The sequence below is a fragment of the Ailuropoda melanoleuca genome, chromosome 7 (assembly GCF_002007445.2).
Source record: "Ailuropoda melanoleuca isolate Jingjing chromosome 7, ASM200744v2, whole genome shotgun sequence".
NCBI lineage: Eukaryota > Metazoa > Chordata > Mammalia > Carnivora > Ursidae > Ailuropoda > Ailuropoda melanoleuca.
The window spans coordinates 26473778-26497321 of NC_048224.1; the positions used below are offsets into that span (position 1 = coordinate 26473778).

The window sequence follows — 23544 nt, forward strand, 5'->3', positions numbered from 1 at the left end:
TTCTAGGAGAGTGTGCAGAGCCCTTCAAGAACCCACCCGCTGACCTCTCATTGCAGGGCGCCCTGCACCCCCTCTGCTCCCAGGCTCCCCCGCAGAGGGGACAACCTATGCTCATAGAAGGGACAACCTATGCTCACGCCCTGCACACCCTGCCCTCAGGCATCAGATTTGCACACGGGTCTTCTTACACACCACAAAGCTCAGGCCACAAGGGTTCTGCCAGGCCCACTTTCCTGCGCCCAAGGGGTGAAGAGGAGGGCAGGCCAGTGAGAAACGCCCAGTCCCAGCTAGCACCCTCTCCCCGGCACTCGGCCCCTTCCCGTGTCCACCCCGCCTGGGGACTCAGGTGCTCTCGGACAAACAGGCACTCAGGGGGCATCTTGGCTTCCTACCCGGACTGAGCGCCCCAGGTCGGGTCCATCCCCGACAGATGTCTGGGCATCTCTTACCTTCATCTCTCTTGCGCTTGTTGGTGTCGGCACTGGGGGACGTGATGCCCAGGATGCCGCTGATGGAGTATGAGGAGCCAGCCGAGTCCGTGCTCACCGACGACACCTGCGTCACGGAGCCCGTGGACACTGCGCGGAGGGAGAGGGGCGGTCAGGGCCCGGCGGGAGGGCCGTGGGGGCGGGCGCTGCGGGCCGCCAGCCGGAACAAAGTCACTCCCCTACACTGGGCTGATGCGGCTGCGGAGCCGCGGGAGTGCGGGACGGGGCGTGCGCTGCGGGCGCTCTCCCTGAGGCAGCCGCTACACCTGGGCGATGGGAGCAGCCCTCGGGGCCCTTTGCTCAGGTTTTCTGCTTCCCTGGGGGCCGGAGTGAGACAGAAGATGGGCAGCTAGGAGGACTGGCGGTGCAGAAGGGAGCACGGGACACTGTCAGAAGGGCACTAGCTCAAATCCCAGCCTGTCCAAGGAGGCAGGAAGCAGGGGAATGGAGAAGAGAGAGGGGGGAGCTGGGGCCCACCACCAGCCAGTGCTAAAAAAAGGACCTAGACTCCTCATTAAGCAGGTTCATTCCCTGCTACATACCCACCCATCCGTGCAGACAAAAATACCTGCACACTCGTATACACTCAGCCAACAAAACTCCAAATGGCAAACCGTTCCTTCTTTTTATAGTTCCTCACTGTCTTTTCTCCTCCAGTTAACCCAGATTTTAATAGGTAATATGTAATTAATTATGTAATAATGATATACTATATATTGAATATATATTGTGCACACATCATATATATTGATATACATAATAATGATAACCAATGTTTTCTGAGAACTTGCTCCATGCCAGGCATTATTGAGGCATTGTTTTATTTAATTCTAAGAACAGTCTTATGAGGGAGGCAATGTTATTATCTCATTGGAAAGGAAAGGGAACCCAGGCTCAGAGAAAGGTAAGTGACTTGCCCAAAGCCACAGAACTCAGAAGCTGAAGTCTGAACCCCTAGAGTAACCTGTTCCTTGTTAAGAAATCATGAAAAACAATACTATACTTCCCATTAGTTCAGGGCTTTTCATTTGATGGTTGCAACAATCTAAAGTGCTATTATTTTCCTCATTTGATAAATGAGGTTCCACAAGGTGAGGGGATTTGCTCAATGCCATCCAGCCAGTGAACAGTCGCACTGGGACTTAGCCTTGGGTCTACTGACTTTAAGTCTAGATTTCCCCTGTCCGGAAATGTGGGCTGAGGTTAGTGACTTCCTGTGACTGAGGCCAGGTCTCTACATTCCTAAGGATAAGCACAGGCGAGGGGAGGTTTTGTGCAAGTTTCACATTAACGCCTAACCCCAGAGTCCAAGGGAAAGACCAGTCAGTCGTCAGGGTCCTCACAAGCTATCCAGCTGAATTTCCATTTCTGGGCTGTGGGAATTCTTCCTTGGTTCATTAAAACCTACAAACCCATCTCAGACACATTTCCTTGGGCTATAACTAGCTGCAGGCAGGTGGAGCCGCCTTTGACTCTAAAGTGTAGGAAATTACAAGAAATGGTGGTGATTGCAAGAGAAGCTGTTTGTTGCTTTCCTTGGAGCATTTCCAGCTCTTGCTCCCACAGACCTAGAGGGAACAGTGCCTTTCTTCTCATATTTGACTTAGATTTTTAGATCTTCCTTAGGAGGCACACAAGTAGAAATCGTTAACTTCTCTTTTCCTTCACCAGAAGAAGCTCCTCAAAATAGATTTATGCAAATCTCACAACCTTTTCTGTATTAAGGTGCAAAGAACAGAGGAAGAAAGAAGATCACAAGGCATTTGGTACTTTAAAAAACAACCACATATAACCAAGGTCGCCATGTTGCTGACAGAGCCAATGATATTTTGTGATTGCACTAGACTCAAAAGACCCAGGTTCCAATTCTGGGCTCCACCACTTACGAGCAGTGTGCCCTTGGGCTAGTTATTTAATCTCTCAACTTCTGTTTCCTCTGGCCTCCATAAATTTGTCAACTATAAAAGGCTGCACACATATAAGATAGGTTTTTTTTATAAAAATTTCTGAGACAAAACAAAGCATTCTGCTGACCTACAAGTAGAATCGTTCCTCTAACCAGACTGAACGAATATTATCAGTTAGTCTGGTATTCATTGCTCCGTGATCTGACATAGTTAAAGCTACAAGTGAAATCTCAGCACCAAACATTTCCCAGGTACCTTCCTCAATCCTCTTCACCCCAGCTCAACAGAGCTGGTAGTACCCTTCCTTTGGCTCACACAGAGCCCTGTTCTTTCTTCTCGAGCCTTATCTCGGTGTTCTGCAAACTTCTCTTAGTTACATTCCCCCATTAGACTGAGAAGCCCTTGAGATGGGGATTAGGTCCTGCCTCCTTGAAAACACTAGTCTCTGGCAAAGCAGAAGCTTAGCAAACACTTTTTTTTTTATTTTTTTTAAGATTTTATTTATTCATTTGACAGAGAGAGAGAGACAGCCAGTGAGAGAGGGAACACAAGCAGGAGGAGTGGGAGAGGAAGAAGCAGGCTTCCAGCGGAAGAGCCTGACGTGAGGCTCGATCCCAGAACTCCAGGATCACGCCCTGAGCTGAAGGCAGATGCTTAACGACTGAGCCACCCAGGCGCCCCTAGCAAACAATTTTTGAATGGACTACTAAATAAAGAATTTTTAATTTTTTAAAAATTTTTTTTATTTAAATTCAATTAACTAACATATAATGTATTATTTGTTTCAGGGGTACAGGTCTGTGAATCATCAGTCTTATATAATTATTTTAGGGGTGCCTGGGTGGCTCAGTCGGTTAAGCATCTGCCTTTGGCTCAGGTCATGATCCCAGGGTCCTGGGATCGAGCCCCGCATCAGGCTCCCTGCTCATGCTCTCTCTTTCTCTCTCTCTCTCTCTCTCAAATAAATAAATCTCTCTCTTACCTTTATCCAAAGAGGCAACCATGGAGGATCGGAAACCTCAGGGAGCACCTAGTTTGTGCACCTCGGTCCACAAATGGGGAAACTGAGGCCCAGAGAAGTAAAGGGACTTACACAGTTCACTGGATGAGTTAATGGCAGAGCTGGAAGTATAAGCCTGGCCTCTGCCCATCCCCCATCACCACGGGGAGTTCAAGTTTGCAGTTAAAGAGGGCGTGACAAAGATGTGGAAACATTACACAGTCTCGGGCATTATTAAGTGACAGTGACAGGGACTGTCAGAGGCTTACTGAATGGTCACCACTTTCTTATAGGAGAATAACCTTCCCCCCAGAGGTGTTTCCTTTTCCCAAGTGGAGAAATAATGTGCCTTAAATAGACACATGTCACTGTCATCTCACAGTCTGTGCGGGGAAGGGAAAAGCACGAGAAACTTCTGAATGCCTCAGTAGTAGGAAATAGGACCCCCAGGCTCACAAGTCACGCTCACTCAGACTCTCCCGTGTAAGTGTCAAAAACCCCACCACAGCCCTCAATAGCTCACGGAGTACATGAGATCGAAGTGAGGTGGGGGGAGAGAGAGAAAGAGAAAGTTTGGGAAGTTTTGCCACATCTTCACTCAAGACTGCAAGTGCACAAAGAATTGTGGAAGGGCTGGTTGATAGAAGAAAAAAACACATTCAAAACTACTTACTGACTAATGATGCAGAAAATGTTATGAATAAGTATCCCTTTCTTGATTTATTACTTTAATTATCTGACATTCTATAGACCCCCATTAGTGGATTTTTTTTTTTTGGCTTAGATTTCAATTTTCTGTCTCATGGTGAAAGCTATTTATCATAATAATCAGTAAAATTCAAAACCTTTTAGCAGTATTTATAAAATTCATTTACCAGGTTCAGCCCTTGGAGAATGACAAAGAAGGCGCACTAGTACGTGTGCCGAAGTGTTTTATGCAGAATTATCTGTCCGTAAGAATGATTAAAAGTTCTTTAGAATATTTGGATCCCATTAGATTTTTAAATTTTTTTTAAAAGTTCTTCTTACCTATGCTGTGACTGGAAGCCGGGACCGGCTGGTTGGGTGGTTGCTGTACTTTTGTCCGGATGATCCTGTGGACAGTTGGGAAGAAAATAAATGGCCATTTACCATTATGGAGAAGATACCTCAACTAGCTATGCACAGACAACCAGAAAAGCCCATCAAGCTGGGGCAGAGGAGGAGGGAGGTTATGACCCCAGATGGGGAATTAGGAGGTTAGAAGAGCTACGGACTAGTCCCAACTCAGCCCCTACCTCCCTGGGTGTCTTTGGATAACTCACACCCCTGTCTGGGATTCGAGGGCCTCTTCTGTAGAAAAAGGATGATATGTTCATGTTACGAATGGGCATCTTTTCCTCTGGAGCAGCTCCAGCTCCATAAAGAACTCCCTGAGTGACGTTCGGTAGTTCAGGAGTTTCTTCCCTTCCCTGGACCTCTGCCCCTCCTCGGTGGAATGATGGGACTGAACCAGGTGACCTCTCTGCTCGCTGGGGGCCCATGTGCTCTCGGTTTCTCTGCCTCAGAGAGCCACAGGAGGCGTCGCATCTCCACCTGTTAAAAATTCTCAAGGAAGCGGATGTGCACTGCTCTCAACCTAAAAAGGGTGAAAGTGCTGGCTTGGCTTTGCTACGAGGAACCCTCCAAAACAAAATCTCATGGATAGGCTCCAACAGGGCCAGGAGCCAGGGGTGTCCCGGGCTGTCTTTCCAGAGACCTTGCTCTAGTTCGAATATGATGAAGTTGATAGTGACCCTGGGCAAGTCCATTCCGTTATGGGCCTCAATACACTGAGGGAGTTGGAACAGACCACTCTACTTACTTTAAGTAATTAAATCCTTTGGGGGGGAGGGATCTTCCAGAAAAGCCCACTGTATAAAAAGGGTAATAGCGGTACTGCCTTCCCTTTGGACCTGCTGGCTCTGATGTGCCTCTGCAGAATGCTGGGCTCTGGGGAGTTTGGTCTGTAAATTTCTTTCTGGAACAACACACCCATATGGGTCTCCTCCGTGAGACCTCAAGCCCTGTGTGTCACAGAGTAACCAACCAGGGCCAGGCCAGAAGCCCCTGTGGAGTCTACACGAAAGTTCCTTCCCTGCCATTTGGGAGAAGGGTGGGCAGTAAGACAATGTTCAGCTTCTTTGGAAAAGTTCTACTCCAGCCTCCAACTATTACCTTTTAAAAGAACATCTAGAGTTTTTCTTAATTATAAAAGCACTTTGTGCTCGTTGCAGACTATTAGACAATAAATATAAAGAAGACATCTAAAATCACATTTCAGGGATGCCTGGATAGCTCAGTTGCTAAGTGTCTGCCTTTGGCTCAGATTATGATCTGAGGGTCCTGGGATCGAGCCCCGCATCGGGCTTCCTGCTCAGTGGGGAGCCAGCTCCCTCTCCCACTCCCCCTGCTTGTGTTCCCTCTCTCCCTCTCTGTCGAAGAAATAAATAAGATCTTTAAAATAAATGAATAAATAAAATCACATTTCAGTGTATCTCCTTTATGCTAAATTCCTATGCATATCATGAAATATCCATTTTCTGTTAGCAAAATCAAGATTAAACCATGTACACAGTTTGTATCCTGCTCTCTTCACTCAATGACACAGGAGAGCCTTTTTCACATTCCAGACCACTATTTCTGGAAGCCAAGTTTCAAGCTGCACTGGGTCTCCAGCTTGTACAAATGGAGAGCAGTGAGGAAACCCTCACTGGGTTATGGCCTCTGCCCTCCGCGATCTCACAGCTCAGTGGTGGGCACCCAGGCTGCTCAGCATGCTCGGCTGAGGGCCTGGAACGGACACTTCCCTTCACATCACAGCCCAAGCGTGGGTCCTCTGGAGTCCAGGCCCCTTGAACCTCCAGGGTCCTTTGCCCTTTCCTGCGAGTCAGTGTAAGTGTTGCATCAAATGCATTCAGTGTGTGCTTGTTTTCTCCAATATTCGAACCGCTTACTTTAACTTCGCAAACGTGGAGGATATTTACGAGGACCCGGGAGTGAAGTAGTCTTTTGGACCACCTGGAATTAAGCTAGAATCTGATCTAATGTTTGTGTAAGTCACCTTCTCTGTGGACACATGTGTGTCTACAGAGATATAGCTCCGTGTGGATATGTGGATACCCCAGATGTAAATACAGTGTACCTATGCTATGGTTTAGTATACACAGAAACATGGTAAAATACATCAAAACTATTTCCCAGTACTTCCAGCATAAAGTCCTAACTTTTCAAAGTATTGTCTGGCCATTAAATTAAAACAAACAAAGAAAAGTATATTTTCCTTATTTTCTTTTAAAATATTGCTAAGTCATTTGGTTGGTAAGACATTATCGATTGTCGTAAATCATCGAGGGGCAGCTGCAGCACGTTGACGAAATACACGGGCTTCAAGGGGCGCCGGGTGGCTCAGGGGGTTAAGTGGCTGCCTTTGGCTCAGGTCATGATCAGCTCTGCTCAGCAGGGAGTCTGCTTCTCCTTCTGCCTCTGCCCCTCCCCACCACTCGTGCGCTCTCTCTCTCTCCGTCAAATGGATAAATAAAATCTTTTTTAAAAAAATTATATACATACATACATAGACAGGCTTCAGAATCAGACTACTAGAGTTTGAACCCCAGTTTTCCAACTTGCCAACTGCATGGCCTTGAGTAAATTACTTAACCTCTCTGCCTCAGTTTCTTCATCTGCAAAGTGGGACTAAGAGTCATTCCTACCTCATAGGGTTATTATGAGAATTAAACTAATTAATTATCTAGAATAGTAGCTACTGCATAATAAATTCTCTATACATGTTAGCTATTATTTTCAGTAGTATCTTCATAACGATTAAAGACCAGCTTCAACCTTAAAAGTTCATATTTTCCACAAATGCCTTAAAAAAGAACAGCTTCAACCTTAAAAGTTCATATTTTCCACTCCCCCCTAGGAGTTGGGGAGGGGAAAGCAGCCATCCCCACACCTTATTTTAAGGCTGCAGTGGGGTTGTCGTTTATAAGGGAGACCAGAGTTAGGGAACCCTCCAAAGTTGTCCCCAGGGATAGAGATTTTGCCCATCTGCTGGCAGCTGGCAGCGGCTGCCAAAAAAAAGAACAAAGAGCATTATCTTCCACTGAGAAGAAATGGTAGTGGGAAGAGCAAGACTAATTGAATCATACCAATTCTTTAAAAATTTAAAATTAACAAGCAATCCTCAAGCCTTGTCACAATAAGAGTCACACTCCGGACCTTCTCTAAACCAGAGACAGTCTGGCTAACTGGAACTTAACACTAAAAGGTCTAGCCATGTGAACATCCTAGATGGTCTGACAGGGAAGAGAGTTCAGCAATCAACCAGTTCCTCCAAACTGGAAAACCAAAGCCCAGAGTGCTCGAGTGACTTGCTCGGGGTCACACCGCAGGTCAACCCAGACTTCCAGGTCCCATGCCTGAGCACTTTTCTTTGGACCACATTCCAAGGAAGCAGTCCCTCTGCTAAATATTTCCTATAGGAGACGTGAAGCCTATTTGCATTCCAAATCCATTTAGAAGCTGAAGGACTAGCGTTCCAGGGACTTCAGGTATTAGAGGCATTTGTAAGGACCCGATTTCAACATCACCCTCACTTCTTTGAAAGGCTAGGTCTTTTCAGACACATCCCCCCATCCGCCCCATACACAATTACACTGAAAAAGAAAATCATGGCACATTTAAAAAGGAAATTAGGGGGGCGCCTGGGTGGCACAGCGGTTAAGCGTCTGCCTTCGGCTCAGGGCGTGATCCTGGCATTATGGGATCGAGCCCCACATCAGGCTCTTCCACTAGGAGCCTGCTTCTTCCTCTCCCACTCCCCCTGCTTGTGTTCCCTCTCTCACTGGCTGTTCTCTATCTCTGTCGAATAAATAAATAAAATCTTTAAAAAAAAAAAAAAAAAAGGAAATTAGGAAGACAGGGCTGAAGACCTTCCCACATCCACAGCACTGATCCACCTGCCACAGACCAGTAAGACTCTCGGGCCATCAGCTGTGCTAAGAATCCACGACCAAGGTTCCAACTGGGCCATGCTGGGAGAGGGTCCACAGGGGACACCCAGGCCATCAACTGACATGGAGAAGAAAGAGGGAATGGGTAAACAATCTCAGAAGTCTTGCTGCCCAAGTTCAGACAAAGAGTAGAGTTTATAAACTATCCTTCCCCAGGCCACGTCCATCCCTGAACAAGCTTTGCTTGGCTTGCATGGTTATTTGTTTTTATTTGAATTAGTTGCCAGTATTTGCAAGGTGGAAGCTTTTACATAAATACATGGATTTGTAGCTTCCCTTGAAAAATCCAAACACCTAGCAATGCTAGGTGACAACATTCTCACGTGACAACAACCTATCGGTGCTAAAGAAAACTGTCCTTCTAACTGGGAATGCCACCCACAGTGCCCACTACTTGGCCCCTGATTTAGAGCCAAGGGCCTTGAATGGAAGGCAAGCTCCATTCTGCCTGTCTCTGTCAGCTCCCACGGACACTCAGGCTGGATTCTAAAGATCCTTGGTGCAGCTTGGGCAGCATCCCAGTGCTTACTTGTCCTTTAGAAGTCACAGAAACGTGATGACTTGTGTCCCAGGAAATCTCCCACACACTCAGCACTTAACTCCATGTCAGTCATGGGTTCCAGGCTGGTCTCTCAGAAGACAGCAGGAAGGCATACCTTGGTGGGGGTGGACAGTGGAGACAGCTACCAATCCAGCCACCACTCCCTCTTCAGCTGTTTGAAATAGGGGAATCGTGAGAAGGTGCCCCCAAGGGAGGCAGGGGCTGGTTGAGGAATCTGTGGACATTGGCAAGACGGTTCTTTTGAAACTGCATCCATTTGAACGCACTGCAGCTTTGCCTTCATATGGAAAATAAAACTGCATGCTGGGATGGCTCGGGCTTTCTTGGGCGGTGGGGGGCTGGCAGGCAGCAACAGACAGTGTCCTGCACCTCGCACCACGTCTATCTTCGTTGCTGGGCTGGTTGGCTAGAGAGCACAAGAGCTCTGGGTGAAGAATGGAGCAAGGAGCCAGAGTGTGCTCCCGGAGAAGAGCCCCCAGAGGGGTGCGCAGGGGAGGGCTTCGGGTCACAGGGGGAGCTGCAGACAGGCAGCAAAGCGCACAGGCCGCAAAGTGCACGGACACGGGGCAGGACTGACTGTTTTACTCCGCCTGGCCTCTCTTCTTTCAGATCCTCCTCTTACCATCGGGGGACCTGGGTTCGACTCCCAGCTCTACCTCAAAATCATCACTCCTCTGCACTCCCTTTCTGGGCCTCAGTTTCTTTACCTGCCACAGAACAGAGTTAAGCCTCGAGGGCTGCGGGAGACCACAGGTGCGAAAACACCTCAGAGCCACCACTGTGGACACCCAGGAGGCCCCGAGGCCAGCCAAGGCCCCAGCCCTGGGCAACCAGCAGGCAGAGCTGCACAGAGCAGTTCCAAGCACAAAACATCAGCTGGCCCACGGTTTCCCTAGACACTCATCGGAGCGCCCCTTACAGCCTCCACCCCCTCCGCCAAGCTATGTGCTCTATTTATTTCTTATGTTCCTTTAAGGTAACTTACTTTTCGACTTAAATAGACTTCTTTTATGAGGCAATACTAGTTCTTTACTATGAAAGGGAGGGATAGTCCATAAAGTTCACACTGACTGGCTTGGTGTTCTAGTTAGATTTTTCTAAAATCCATTAAAATAAACTCATTGTAAAATAATTCCCATCCTTGTATTACAGAAGGGCTGGAGCCCTGCAAATGAGTTATGCTTGTCCTGTAAGGCATTTTTTTTCACTGAAATTAGTCGCCACCATTTAAAAATACGGAAATTTTATATACACAAACACGCATACATACATGCACACGCAAAACCTAGTTTCCAGATTCCCTTTAAGAGTGGAAAGATTCTGACAGACCCTGGGCCGGCATTCCTGGCAGCATTCAGCTGGCGCGGAGGAGCACCTGCCCCTTCAATACTGCGGCGCTGTTTGCCACAGACCCCACCTTTCCCTATCACCTCACACCCAGCCTGCTTCACCTGTTACATCACTGCCTGGCCACAAGAGGCATCAGAGTTTGGGACCCCCATGGGCAACCTAAAGTTATCTTTCAAACCAATTACATGTACACCCTACACTGGGAGCTCCGTGGGCCCCCAAGGCCTGCCCGTGGGTTTGGCAGATGTCCCTCTGCAGAGCAGGGGTCCGCGGCTTCATTGCTACAGGCCTCACTTCACGTTCGGGCTTTCCGAGACCTCAGGAAAAATTCATGTTGCTTCGCGTGATGGAAGTCCTGCGGTGAGCCAGAAGCAGGGGACTCACAAAGCACACTGGAGTCCCCCATAATCCAGAGAAAGAACAGGAGTACCCCCCCCAAACCCACCACAACAGTTGCTTCCTCCTCAGCTAATGCTGGCTGAGCAGACTTCTAACACGCGGCAGAATCCCGCCGTAGGCAAGGAGGCCCTCCAGGACAGAGACTAAGAGACCATGTGCCCGTTTCCCCTCTCTCTTCTCAGCACCTTGTATGATGTCAGGGCCAAGGTAAAGATTTGTTGAGAGAAAGAAAACAGGCTGGGCGTCTGCGTGGCTCAGTCGTTAAGCGTCTGCCTTTGGCTCAGGTCATGATCCCAGGGTCCTGGGCTCCCTGCTCAGCGGGAAGCCTGCTTCCCCCTCTCCCACTCCCCCTGCTTGTGTTCCCTCTCTTGCTCGCTCTCTTTCTCTGTCAAATAAATAAATAATCTTAAAAAAGAAAAAAGAAAAAACAGAATAATGGCAATAAAATAGCAGGATTCAAAACATCCACACAGACCTCACACAGTGATTTTGTGCATTTGAGTCATGACAGAAGGAACAGCCAGCAGGCCCAGAAGGGATCTCTGAGACATTCTAGTCTCACCACCTCTTTCTGCCGGGGTGAGGGGTCTCCTGTACCCACATAGGCTCTACACTGACAAGTGTCGCTTGTGACCTTGGAGAAATGGGCACCGGTCAAGCTTTCGGTCTGCTGGCTTCTCTTTTCTTTGTGGAGTTTAAGACAACAATCATTTTGGCTTATCTCACAACTCCATCCTTGACCTCTGTGGGTTTAGAGGCAGTTGAGACTGTACCATCTACAATAGAAAACTTTCTTTCAGGAATTTTTAAAGCTCCGAGAGCTCCATTAGAGACATCCTGGGTCAGACTGCAGAGAAGAAGGTGCCCGTGTGGCTCCTGGGAAGATCCCATGCCTGGTACTCATGGTATTTCTCTGGTTCTTTCTCTTCATGGGCGAGACTGAGGGCAACTGGGTAGAGGGCAGCCCCCTAACTGCACAGCATCTTAGTGTCCTGGATGTCACTCTTGGAGATCACAGACCCACATCAGAACCTCCAAGGTCTGGGGCTCTCAGAGACAGGAAGAGCTTTGTCAGGGTCACTCTTGGAGGTAGTGGCAGAGCTGGGACAAGGAACTAAATCTCCCAACTTCAAGTCCAGGCTCTATTTTCCACATTCAGTGGCTCAACTTCTGCCCAAACCGAAGGCTGGGATTTTCTTCCTGGGAAGCTCTGATAGAGGCCAGTGCTAAGACTTTGAGCACAGGCTTGCATGGAAATGACATTTGTAGGCCCCGATCAGGACCATTCGCTGCTAAGTGCTCCACACACAGAGGCGGGTGGGAAAGAGAGTGATAAAAATCACTCTGGGCTCAGAAGTATCTCAAGCAGCCTGGGTACTGACATGTCTTCCCTCCCTGGGCCAAGAACTCCTGCCCACTTTGGAAAGATGAGAAAGGCAATAGAGAGATCTATTGAGCCCCATTAGCCCCCCTCCTGTCCAATAACCCTAAGGCACTTTGATGAATGGAGAGACCAGATCCTTAAGAAAGGCACCCACAGAGCCTCCAGGATGGCCCACTCCACCCAGATCCCTAGCCCCCCACACACACCAGCCCCTCACCTGTTGATGGAACTGACGCTGGGCACTGTGTCATTGTCACACACCCGTTCTGCCAGCAGCCGGTCCCTGATCTCCCAGGCAAACATGGTGGGATTTTGGCGTTTATACTCAGCAATTTTTTCCACCACTTTGGGCGTGGCGACCTTTGGTTTGGATCCTCCAATTACCCCAGGCTTGATGCTCCCCGTCTCATAATACCTAGGACCCAAGGAGAAAGAAGCTTAGCCATGAAGAACCAGCAAAATGGATATCTGCAATAAAATAGCTACTCTGTCCAGAAAACATCTAGATCTATGCTGTCCAATTCACCACCGCTAGCCATATGGGGCTTCTGGACATCTGAAATATGGCTCATTTGAATTGAGGTGTGTTAGAAGCATAAAATACACACCAGATTGTCAAAACTTAGTAGAAGAAAAAGAACATAAAATATCTCATTAATAATTTTTATATTGGTTATATGCTGACGTGATCACATTTTTCATATACTGGGCTAAATAAAATATATAAAATTAGTTGTACCTGTTTATTTTGCCCTTTTTTAATATGCTACCAGAAAATTTTAAATTTCAAACGTGGCTCACGTTCTATTTCTGTTGGACATTGCTGGTCCGGATGCTATGTATTAATTAATTAACTCTATCACATTTATCTACCATTTTACAGTTCACAGAAAACTTTCAAGTCAGCTTTCCCATTTGATCTCCACAACAGTTCTAAAGCACATAAATATTTTGAACGAATGAATGGGGGAAAAAATGAATAGGTCCCCATTGGTCGGTATAAAACAGGGGTCCATAGAGATTAAATGCCTTGTCCAGGATCACGCAAGACCCATTGGCCAAACCAGGATGGAGGCCCGCCCTCCTGAGCTAAAATCTCCCCAGAAAGTTGGCTTGTGTCTTTAATTTACCAGCACTCACATCCTCTAGCAGATTCCATCTGCATTCTGTGAAACCGTCCCCTAAAATGCAATTTTTTTTTGCCATAAGATGAAAATGATAACCCTGGTGTAAAATTAAAAGAAGTGTTGGATTCCAGAATTAACTGGAAATATGTGTTATATATAAGTCAAAACCCAAGCAATCAAAAAAAACCAACCACAAGTCACTGCAGCTCTTCCAGGGACCTCCCCTGAGGTAAATCGCTGTTTCTAAGGACATTTCCATGCTATCAGCTCTTCCTCGTTAACACAAATAGGACGTCAGGGTTTTACAGTAAAACCGAGACCAGGGAGAAGAGTGCCGTGAAAGATCATTTCAGGGGAAAAAAATTACTTGATTCCTTTTCTGAATCTGAGCCTCTACTGGGGGTCTCGACACATTTACAGAGGAATTCTTGACTTCTCTTGCAAAGGAGATTATCTTGCAGTTGAGAATTTTTTTAGCCAAGAAGACATTTTAGAAATGACTGGTAATTTTTTTTTTAAGTAAACTCTGCACCCCACGTGGGGCCAGGACTCACGACCCCGAGATCAAGAGTCACACACTCCACCGACTGAGCCAGTCAGGTGTCCCCATGACTGGTAATTTCTCAACCTACCAAGAGTTTACAACAGGTAAGGGAAAGAGGTGATGCTCCTTGGGACGGATGAAAAATGTTACCCAAGAACAATGACTAGTTACACTTAAAGAGTTGCTCAAATTCTCAGCCTGGGTAAATCTAGTTAGGGCCAAGTTAGTGGATATTCTAGAAACAGATGACATAATTTGGGAACGGTGATGCAGAAGTGGAAATTCTGTCTTTCTTTGAGAAGAGTGACTCATGTAGAAACATGGACCATAAGGCAAAACGCAACCTATCCTCCCTCTTATGAAATTACCAAAAAATTGTAATTAGTCACAAACAGGCTTTAAGAACTATCCAAGAAGATGCTATTTTGCCAGAAGTTTAGAAAGGCACCCAAATCAAGGCACACAGCAATCTCTGCAGCTCTTCCGATTTCACAGTACAAAGTCATTTCTTACTGTCCACATAGTAACTCCCTATTTAGGTACAGTGCTCTAAAGTTTACAGAGCTCTTCCTCAAATTATCCAGATCCTCACATCAATCCTAAGAGGCCAGCGGGGTTTTATGGAAGGGCAAAATGATGATTAGAAGAATAAGTGATTTGCCCAACTTGCTTCTGGAAGGTAGAGGCAGTCCCAGCTCTCAGATCTGACTCTGAACCCAGTCTTCTTCCCACTAGAGCGAACTTCTGCTTTGACTGTGAAAATGAAAACAATAATGATGGTGATGATCCCTTGCAACTGTAGAAGGCTTTCCTGTTTACCAGGCAGTTCTCACTACTCAAGGAGTGCCTGTTACAGGCAGAGGTTACAGACACACACACAACCTTGGGCTGAGCGCTCAAAAGCTTCTAGCGGAATGAGACTGCGACATTGACATTCCCGCAGCAGCGGAGAGAGCAGCAGGAGGGAGCTGCCCCTCCCCCAGCACCTGTCCCGCTGGTCTGGCCGGGGGGTGGCAGCACCCAGGGCTCTCCACCCATCTCACCTGAGCAGCGCCAACCACAGCAGGCCTCGGTATTGACACGAGACCTCTCTGTCTGCCTTTTGACTGACCCATCAGCCAGCCCCTTAGAAGGCAACCCTGACACCCCCAACAAAACCCCATTTGGCAACTACGTAAAGTGAGGAATCAAACTGAAGAACTGCTTTCATTGCAGCGAAAGAGCCGCGCAGCCTCTGGGCTTACACACAACAGACAGACAGACGGCGGCCGCCAACACGCGGCACACTAGGTTGGGAGTAGAGAGGTGGACATGGTAGTCCGTGCCTCTGACACTAACAAGCTGTGTGACCTTGGCCAAATCACTTAGCCTCTCTGGGCCTCTGTTACCCCGTTTGTATAATAAGGGGAGGATGTCTGCCCAGCTTGCCTCACAGGACGCAGGCAGAAACGCAGAATGGGTAAGAAAAAGCTTTGCAAAACATAAAGAGCACGTGTTTCGGATTAAAATCCTCTAAGTGTTTATTACGTGTAACATACCACCCAGTTCCAAATGGTCTGAACCTCCCAGCCAGGCTCCAGTGAAAGAAGACAAGAGCCGGGCTTTCTGGGTGGATTTAAATGGGCCTCACATGCCACCAGGCTGTGCCTCTCGAGCCCCTCCTCAGCCTCGAGCGCTGTGGACTGAAAGCCCACACTCCTGGCAAACCGCCACCTTCCCAAGATGACAGGGGTCTCTGCCTGCCCCAGGGACTCTGCCTGCCTTGTCATGCAGCCTCTGAAAACCACGGCCACCACACACAACACACTCTCTATAATCTGTCACTCCGAGTGCGCCCATCAAATTCTTCGATGACCGAAAAAAAAAAAAAAAGTCAGTGGATGGAACAGCCCCAGTTCAGAAATTCCCAGTCACACTGTTTTAGGGCTGAACTTGTTTCTTAAAAGGCAGTTTTAATTAGAGTGACATTTTGTCCACTGTGGTTCTTAGTTATGAAAATAATGAGCTATGAAATTCCAATTTATTGTTGACAACTCAAACGGCCAGGCACCGGAGCGGCGCATAACTTCCGAGTGCCACTCTACCTAGTGACAAATCTATTCTGGGCCTCGGGAGGCTGCCGGCTGGGCCTGGGAGGGTCCTTGTTCCCTTCAGTCTCCAGGGGAGATGTGGACGGCTCCTGGGCACCAGAACATGAGGACCGGGCATCTGGACGTCCCCTTTGAGAAGGGCTCGGCGTCGTGCCCTGAGAAGATTTCAAATAGCAAGCAAGATGTCGGCTCAGCAACGATGTCTCAGCAAAAACAAAGGAAGGGCCTTCTTCTTTCTCTCTCTCTCCCTCAGTGCAATGAAGAGGCTTCCCAAGAAATTGCTAAGATCCACTTGGCTCTCAAAGTCTGACACTGAGAGTGTCTAAAATATTTCTTTCCTCGCTCCCTCTCCTTCTGTCTTATCTTCATTGCTCTATTCTATTCTAATCTCTGTTTTAAAATCAATCATTCTCTTTTCTCTTCATCTCCCTCTCCTCTATTTTTCTTCTTTTTTCTCACTCTCATCCTCCTGCCTAAAACCACCGTCTAACGGGAACACCATGCTGATGTCCAGCCTTCCTCCTTGAACTCTGGCTGGGCCTCATTTGCCGCTGAGTGCTAAACAGGAGTGGAGCCCAGAGCCTCCCTGGCTGCAAGGTGAGCTGGGGTGGGCAGGGGATAAGGAAGAAAGACAAGGATCAAGGTCCCCAAGGGGGATGCCAGACCCCTGCCTTTGAAACTTCTTCCCTTGGCCTCCAGCAAGGCTCCCCAAGGTTAGAAAATGCTTTTCCCTCCATCTAAGAGAAGTTCTTAAATTCTAGCAGATGAAAGGGAGAGAGCACGCAGAAAATCACAATATATCACTGACATGCTTTAAAATATGTATTTTCTATTCAGGCAACTGTTCTCAAATCATAATGCAAGCTATAGGACCAAGGTTGTTTTCTGACCCGGGGAGAAAAATCCTGAGAGAGCACTGAACAGCTAGACCTGAGAATACTCCAGCTTCCAAGGCTTCACATGCCCAGAAAAAAACCTGTGGCTTTGGCTTTGGGGTATGGTGGGATGCCGATGGTCTAAGAGTCCTTGAGGCCTCCTCCCAGTCCGAGAGGACTGACTGGCTGGACGGACCTGGGTCAGTCACTTGGCCTCTGTAGATTTGTTTCCTCCTCTTAAAACATGCGTCGCTGGATCATACTGAGGCTCTCCAGAGAAAATAAACAGGAGTGCTCGAAGGCTGGGTTATTTCTCCCTCTGGGAGAATTGGCATTGTTAATATTTTGCTGGGAGTAAATCGACGGGTCAAGTGGCAACTTTCAAATGTCAGATTTGAGAGTTAGTGTGTGTTTGGGTTTTTTTCCCCTCTCTAATATGCGGTTAGGATGCCTGTCACTACAAAGAAAACAAAACATGTAAGGAGGAAAATACTATAACCCAACATAAGAAGGTTGATGATACCCCAAAACTGAAAATGACAGCTCACTTTTAAAAATGGAATGTGCTTTACATTAAAATAAAACATTGAACTTGATTATGTGATTTTATAACTTGTGGATTTTCCACCCAGCCCTGCTCAGGCCCCAGGCTCACCCAAGATGTGTAAGGGAAATTCCCAAGAACCTCTTATTCGTGGGTCCTCTGGAATAATTCACCAGACTTTCAGAAAACATGTCATTCCTCCTGATTGAGTCACCCCATTCCACATGTCACTCGAAACAGGGGTTTCCCAGGGCTACTTTGAATTGAATGGCCTTGAAAGGGCTTTGCAAACTCTAAAGTACTATGCATGTTAGCGAAGTGCTACCGTGATTTTCAATATGACGCAGGCACATTGGACAGCTGCTGGGTCATGTTTTAGGTCGTTATTTGAAAAATCAAGGGAAGCCTGCAGCTCCTGCCTTTACCTGCCAAGAATTTTGCTGACACAACCATGGCTGACTCGAAGCTGCCTTGAGATGTCGCAGGGCCTGACACCTTGGTGGGCAAGTTCCACTATCCTTTGGCGGACTACATCCGGGAGTGGCCGTCCATTCACAAAAACCCCCCCAAGCTGATTCACTCCTCCATGTCCTGAAACAGATCAGAAACAAAAGGCGAGGGAAAGGGTGGTTAGAACCAGTCACATAGTACCAGAACCGCTGTTATAAGCACCCAGAGGCCCTCTGATCAGAAATGGCCGCAGGCTGGATATCTTGAGCCCGGGGTCTGACCGTGCAGGCTTCACAAGCACCTCAGATTGCTTTTTAAAGTTAACCTTTGCCTTTGTCCATCTTCAGCCAGTCAATCGGGCTATTGATAACAAGCATCCCCATGCTATGTTTCCTTTAGTTTCTAGCATCTGCCTTGTATTTTTTTGTTAACAGTGGAATATGTAATAGACCCCAATCTACACGAGAGACATAACTTATTACATGCATGATGCTGAGGTCTAAGGAAGATCCTCAGGAGAAAATATGTTTTAAAATACATCAAATATAAAGAGGTTTTTAAAAACAAAACTCTTTTCCTTTAAACAAATATCTGTAAAAGTGAAAAGGACCACTCCAATAAACCTAGATCTCAAGGGGAAAAAAATGGGGTTTTGTTTGTTTGGTTTTTGTTTTTAATCAGCAATCTGATTCAAGGGCTGAAGACTTAAAAAAAATTGTTGAAATAGTGTCTGCAGAGTACTGAAACAAAATCCAACTGCTGCCTTGATTAAAAAAAAAACAACTCTTTCTTTAAAAAGATGGGGCTCATCCCTCAATAAAGGGGAAAAATAAACAAAAAAGGTGAGGCTGACATGCAGACTGGACCACTGTACCCTCTCGGAGCACACAAAAGAAATGGGTCAGAGGATCACATTCCACTCTACCACATCAGGATTTGTTACACAGGAGTTTCCCTGGAATTTCTGGAGTGTTTTTGCAATTGACAAGCAGCTTTCAGTTGGTTCGGGGGGAAAATAAAGAAGCTGGAGAAGGCTTCCGAGTCTCAGGTTTTACAAGTGCTCTGAGATGGATTTTAAGCAAAAGGAGTCTGGGAAAGTATCTTCTCCACCCAATAAGCTCCCTTCTCTTACATCAAAGTCCATCTGGAGGGAAACAGGGATCTAAGTAAATGAAGAGCGAAACCAGTAAACACCTTGATCCAGTAAAGCAACATCATTTACCTTGCAGCTGTTAATCAGCCACTAACTGGCATCACGGAGGACACTCAAAAGCCAAAACCCAAGTCCAAGTATTTATTTACCAATGCTACTGGCAGCTCAGAGGCCAACGATGGGGAAATCTCCATCCAAAATAGGACTTGCCTGGGATTAGACTGTACCAGGGAAGCGAGGGCATCTCAGACGTCTCTCTCTCTCTCTCTCTCTCTCTCTCACACACACACACACACACTCCAATTCTAAAACATAAAATAGCCACCTCATCTCCAGTAACCGCCCAGCGCTCAATTATTATCTACGTTCATAAACAACATCCGAAATAAAAGGGGGAAAACACCCATAACATAATCTATTTCCTTAAAACTGCCAAAGCAATTCACCAAAGTTTTCCATGAGGGTCCTAACTGAATATTTCCCAAAATTTCTGAGGTGGATTTCAAGGAAAAACACAATTTAATAGGTAACGACAGTACTTAATTCTAATTCTTAGCTGAATTTCTCTCTGATTTTCAGAATGAGCTTTAATCGGTTTTGATTGTTCTAAAACACCCCAGACATAAGAAAAAGGAAAACCATCCCAAACAGGATTTCGCAGTTAGAAACAAAACTGCATAGTTCACCGAAAACAGAAAGATGACAGCCACCCCTGGTCAAGGGCCTTAGAAAGGCTTTGTTTTGGGGTTGGGAGCACCTGATAAAAAAAAAGGTTGTACAGATCATTAAAAAACAGGCTGAACTGAAGAAAGTAAATTCAAAATTGGTACAAGCTCATCTAAGAGGACAAAAAGGAGGGGCGCCTGGGTGGCACAGCGGTTGGGCGTCTGCCTTCGGCTCAGGGCGTGATCCCGGCGTTGTGGGATCGAGCCCCACCAGGCTCTTCCGCTATGAGCCTGCTTCTTCCTCTCCCACTCCCCCTGCTTGTGTTCCCTCTCTCGCTGGNAAAAAAAAAAAAAAAAAAAAAAAAAAAAAAAAAAAAAGGACAAAAAGGAAGCTAAAAGCATCCAACACAGTTTTGAGATAAACTATTAGTCCAGGCCTTGTGACCCATTTCCAATTGCTTGTTCCCTATACCCCTGGCAATTTAAACTTTCTGCCCAAAATGCAGAGGCAACCTTCAAAGGACTTAAGTTCAACACCAGTCCTGCAGGACATCTGTGAGCTTTTGGGACCGTTTGCATCATGGAAAAACCGCAAGGGTTGGACACTCTAGGTGACAGCAGGTCCCCAAACCCTCTACTTTTGACCACAAAGACAAGGCTACCTATGTTCTTTTGGAGTCTGATCCATATAACCACAGCTGACACCAGACTCAGGATGACCTGGGACCCCCTATCTCCCTCAACTTCCTGGAAATGCTCCCAAACTCACTTGGCTGGGCCTTCTCTGCCTCAGTCACAGTCCTATCCAATAGAGCATTTCAAGGCTGGCAGGGAGGTAATTTACCTGGTCTGAGAAGGCAATGTCTCCCTCTTAACCTGAGATTGGAAAGAAGTAAAACCTGAAGCCTGAGAGAGGGAGGCAGGATGGGGAAAGAGGAAAAGCGAGGGGAAGGATGCGAAGCATGGAAACTAAATGAAACAGACAGCAAGGACAGAGAGCGTGGAAGGGAAACCTCAGGTTGGAAAGGCAGAGGAGGAGAGAAAGGAATGGATTGGCTAATACAGGCAAAGAAAAGAAAGGTGAGTGTGGTGTACGGTGGGAGACAAGAAGACCAAAAGAGAAAATGGAGGAAGCCCAGTAAAGGGGCATCTGGAAGACAGAGGACTTCTGTGGAGAGGAATCTTTGTTTTCCGGGACCCCAGCTCCAGCCCTGCATCTCGTCAGAGAACCCAAGTCCCAGCCTCTACTTCCTATGGACTCCAGCTGGATGAGGCTTCATCCCCTGAGGGGTCCGTGTTCTCAGCCACACTTCCCAGGACCAAGTAGAATTTTCAGAGGGCCTGACACAGAGACAGATACAAACATATCAAGGCACAGACCAGGAAACAGACACACAGATACAAGGGAAACACAGGCCCGCCCCGACAGGGCTGGCCAAGCAGGGTTTGGAGGAGGGTTGGGGGAAAAGGGTTGAAGATACCCCAAGGCCTTTGTGGCTCCGGTCTCTGAGGGCTGGCCTGTAAAGAAGCTCCTTAGGCCCCGATAAGTACATACTACTCACTAGGGGCCCTATCCAACCCCAAAGGGTTGTGGGAAGAGAGTCTCTGCTGACTCAGTGGGACAACCCATCTCCAAAACCCCACAGGGTTATTGAAATTCCTCCTAGTGGCACCGGAGAGGATAAATGAAGGGACACACAGGGAAAGAGCAGGGATGAAATTTCCTTAACAGGCTCAAACGGGCAGACAGGCGCTGACACAGATGGACAGTCGGGTCATGGAGACAGATATAGTTAAGCCAGAGAAAACACCTTGCACATGTGTGTACTCACTCAAACAGTCCACTGCCCTCTCTCTGGAATCTTGAGTCCCGCCCTCTCCCTTTCTGTGAATCCTGGAAGACCCAAGAACCAGCTCCAGCTTTGCCCATGTGAACTTCCTGTCAGTCTTTTTGTCTCTCTGACTTCAATATCATACTCTGTACAATGGGTTTAGCTGAGGGTTTAGATGACCCTCAGGTAGAAGGCTGGCCATAAAAGTCCTTTATAACTGGAAACCATATCTGAGGGAAGGAAACATCTAGGCAGGGGTGGTGGGAGGCCATTGTGCTGATGAAAATGATGAATCTAGACTAGGGAGTAAGGGCAGAGAACACAGAAGCCAATTTCCCAGCAGTGCCTTCCCCTCCCCCAATATCACCTCCCCACAGAAGCTGTCCTGCTCCAAAGGGGGTGGGGGCCCCGGGAAGTAGAGGGAAGAAACTGACCAGGGCCAGACAGGAAGATGAGGAAGTGGGACTTGGTCTGAACCCCTACTACACCAGCAACCTCTCAGGATCTACTTGTGCACCCCCCTCAATCACCAACAAACTGGGGCCCAGGGTGGGCCTATATTGTACAAGCAAATAGCTTTAGGCGTCAGAACCAAGGGCGCTTCCAGAGAAGCCAGCTCTGAAAGCTAGGCTGGTTGGGGTCCAGCCCCCACCATGCTGCCAGGAAGACTGAAAACAGGAGGAGGGAGCACTTCTCCAAGAGGGGGCAGATGAAGGCCTGGACAAGGAGAGATAGAGACACCGGCATTTTTCGTTTTTCTAACCATACCTGGAAGGAACCACCTTCTCCACCCTTATGCACTGTCCCCGGAGACCACTGGTTCTGATGCTACCTCCCCAAGGGTCCAGCGACCCCTAGGGCTCCTGGCTCTGCGCAGGAGGCAGTGAGGGTCTGTGGATTCTGGCTGGTGAGGAGAGACGTGCAGGGGTCAGCCCTCCCCATTTTGTCCCCCATTCGCTCCTTGGCTGAGCTAAAGGCTTGCCCACCTCTCAGAGTATTGACCCCAACTCGTTTGTTTTCTTGATCACTCTGCGAGAACAGATCCTCCCCGGAGCATGGCTCAAGTCTGCGCAGGAGACGGCTGCCGGGGGCGCTGGGGTCACCACAGACTGGAAACCGTTTTGGCACAGGCCCCAAATGGTGAGGAATCGTTTGGGGTAGGACCGGTGCAAGCGGCTTCTCTGTGCAAATCTCCCCACTGCTTCGGTGGATTACCTTGCATTCAGAAAATTGACACAAAGAAAAACTGACCTGCCCGCAACCAGCCCCAGCGGCTTAGATCAGCATTTTCCTGCTTATCAGGCCACTCGGCCCTCCGGGGCAGAAACCAACATATTCGCCTGGGAAGCTTCCCTTCTCTCCAGCCGGGTCTATGATGCCTTTGTTAAATAGGGGACTCACGGCTGGGTAAGCAGGATCCTGGGCTGTCTAAGGGGAACCTGGCTTGGGGTAAGCTCCCAGTCCGGAAGCAACTCCCTGACCTGCCGCCCGTGGGGACTCGAGCTGGACACCCCGCTGGATGCCGCCAAAGCCTGGCGCCTTGCTCCGGCCCAGCTCTGCAGCGTGCAGAAGGGAAACACGATTCGTTCCACTTGGAATTTCCTTGAAATCTCCGAATCTAATCCGGCATTTACTCACCGTGAGAGGAGCGCTCATCTCACAGGAAGCTGTGCTAAAGGGTGAACTGGCAGATCCCTGAGGGACAGGGAGCCCGGTCTGCCTCGCTGGTGCCCAGAATGACCCTTCCCGTCTCCTACACACGCCGCGGCTTTCAGAAAGGGGGGGGGCACGCCTGTTATGACTGACTGACTTCTTGATTTTTTTAAAAGGGGAGAAGACATCATGTGGCAAGTGTCCTGAAGAGAAGGACTTGATAGTGTCTTTAACGGTCTCTCCATATGAACTGGCAGCTTCTAAGCTCAGCTGACCGAGTGCCACTTCGTTGATTTCTCAACTCCAGGACGCCTTTAGAGCTCTGAACTTAGCGTCCTTGCTTACCTCTCAGCCTCTTCCTCCACACATATATGCACACAGGCACTGGTTGGGGGCCCAATTTCCCTCCAAGCATCAATCCTCATCAGCCCCACGGCTGAAAAAGGCGCCACCGGGGATGGGGTGCGGGGCGCTGTCTTAGACTT

The 23544-nt window shown here is 47.8% G+C and overlaps 1 protein-coding gene across 5 annotated transcripts in view; it reads right to left on the bottom strand.

Annotated features, from left to right (window-relative positions):
- PAX5 (paired box 5) overlaps window positions 1–23544 on the bottom strand; it is a 188668-nt gene that overhangs the window by 156183 nt on the left and 8941 nt on the right. For 4 of the 5 annotated variants that reach the window (XM_011224566.3, XM_011224567.3, XM_034664127.1 and 1 more), the window contains exons 2-5: window positions 17732–17897; window positions 12344–12541; window positions 4425–4489; window positions 450–578 (exon numbers count right to left, since the gene is read on the bottom strand). In XM_011224566.3, coding sequence (XP_011222868.1) covers window positions 450–578; window positions 4425–4489; window positions 12344–12541; window positions 17732–17897 — 558 coding nt within the window. The remainder of the gene's footprint in view (window positions 1–449; window positions 579–4424; window positions 4490–12343; window positions 12542–17731; window positions 17898–23544) is intronic. The other variant, XM_034664128.1, reaches the window with a different exon arrangement.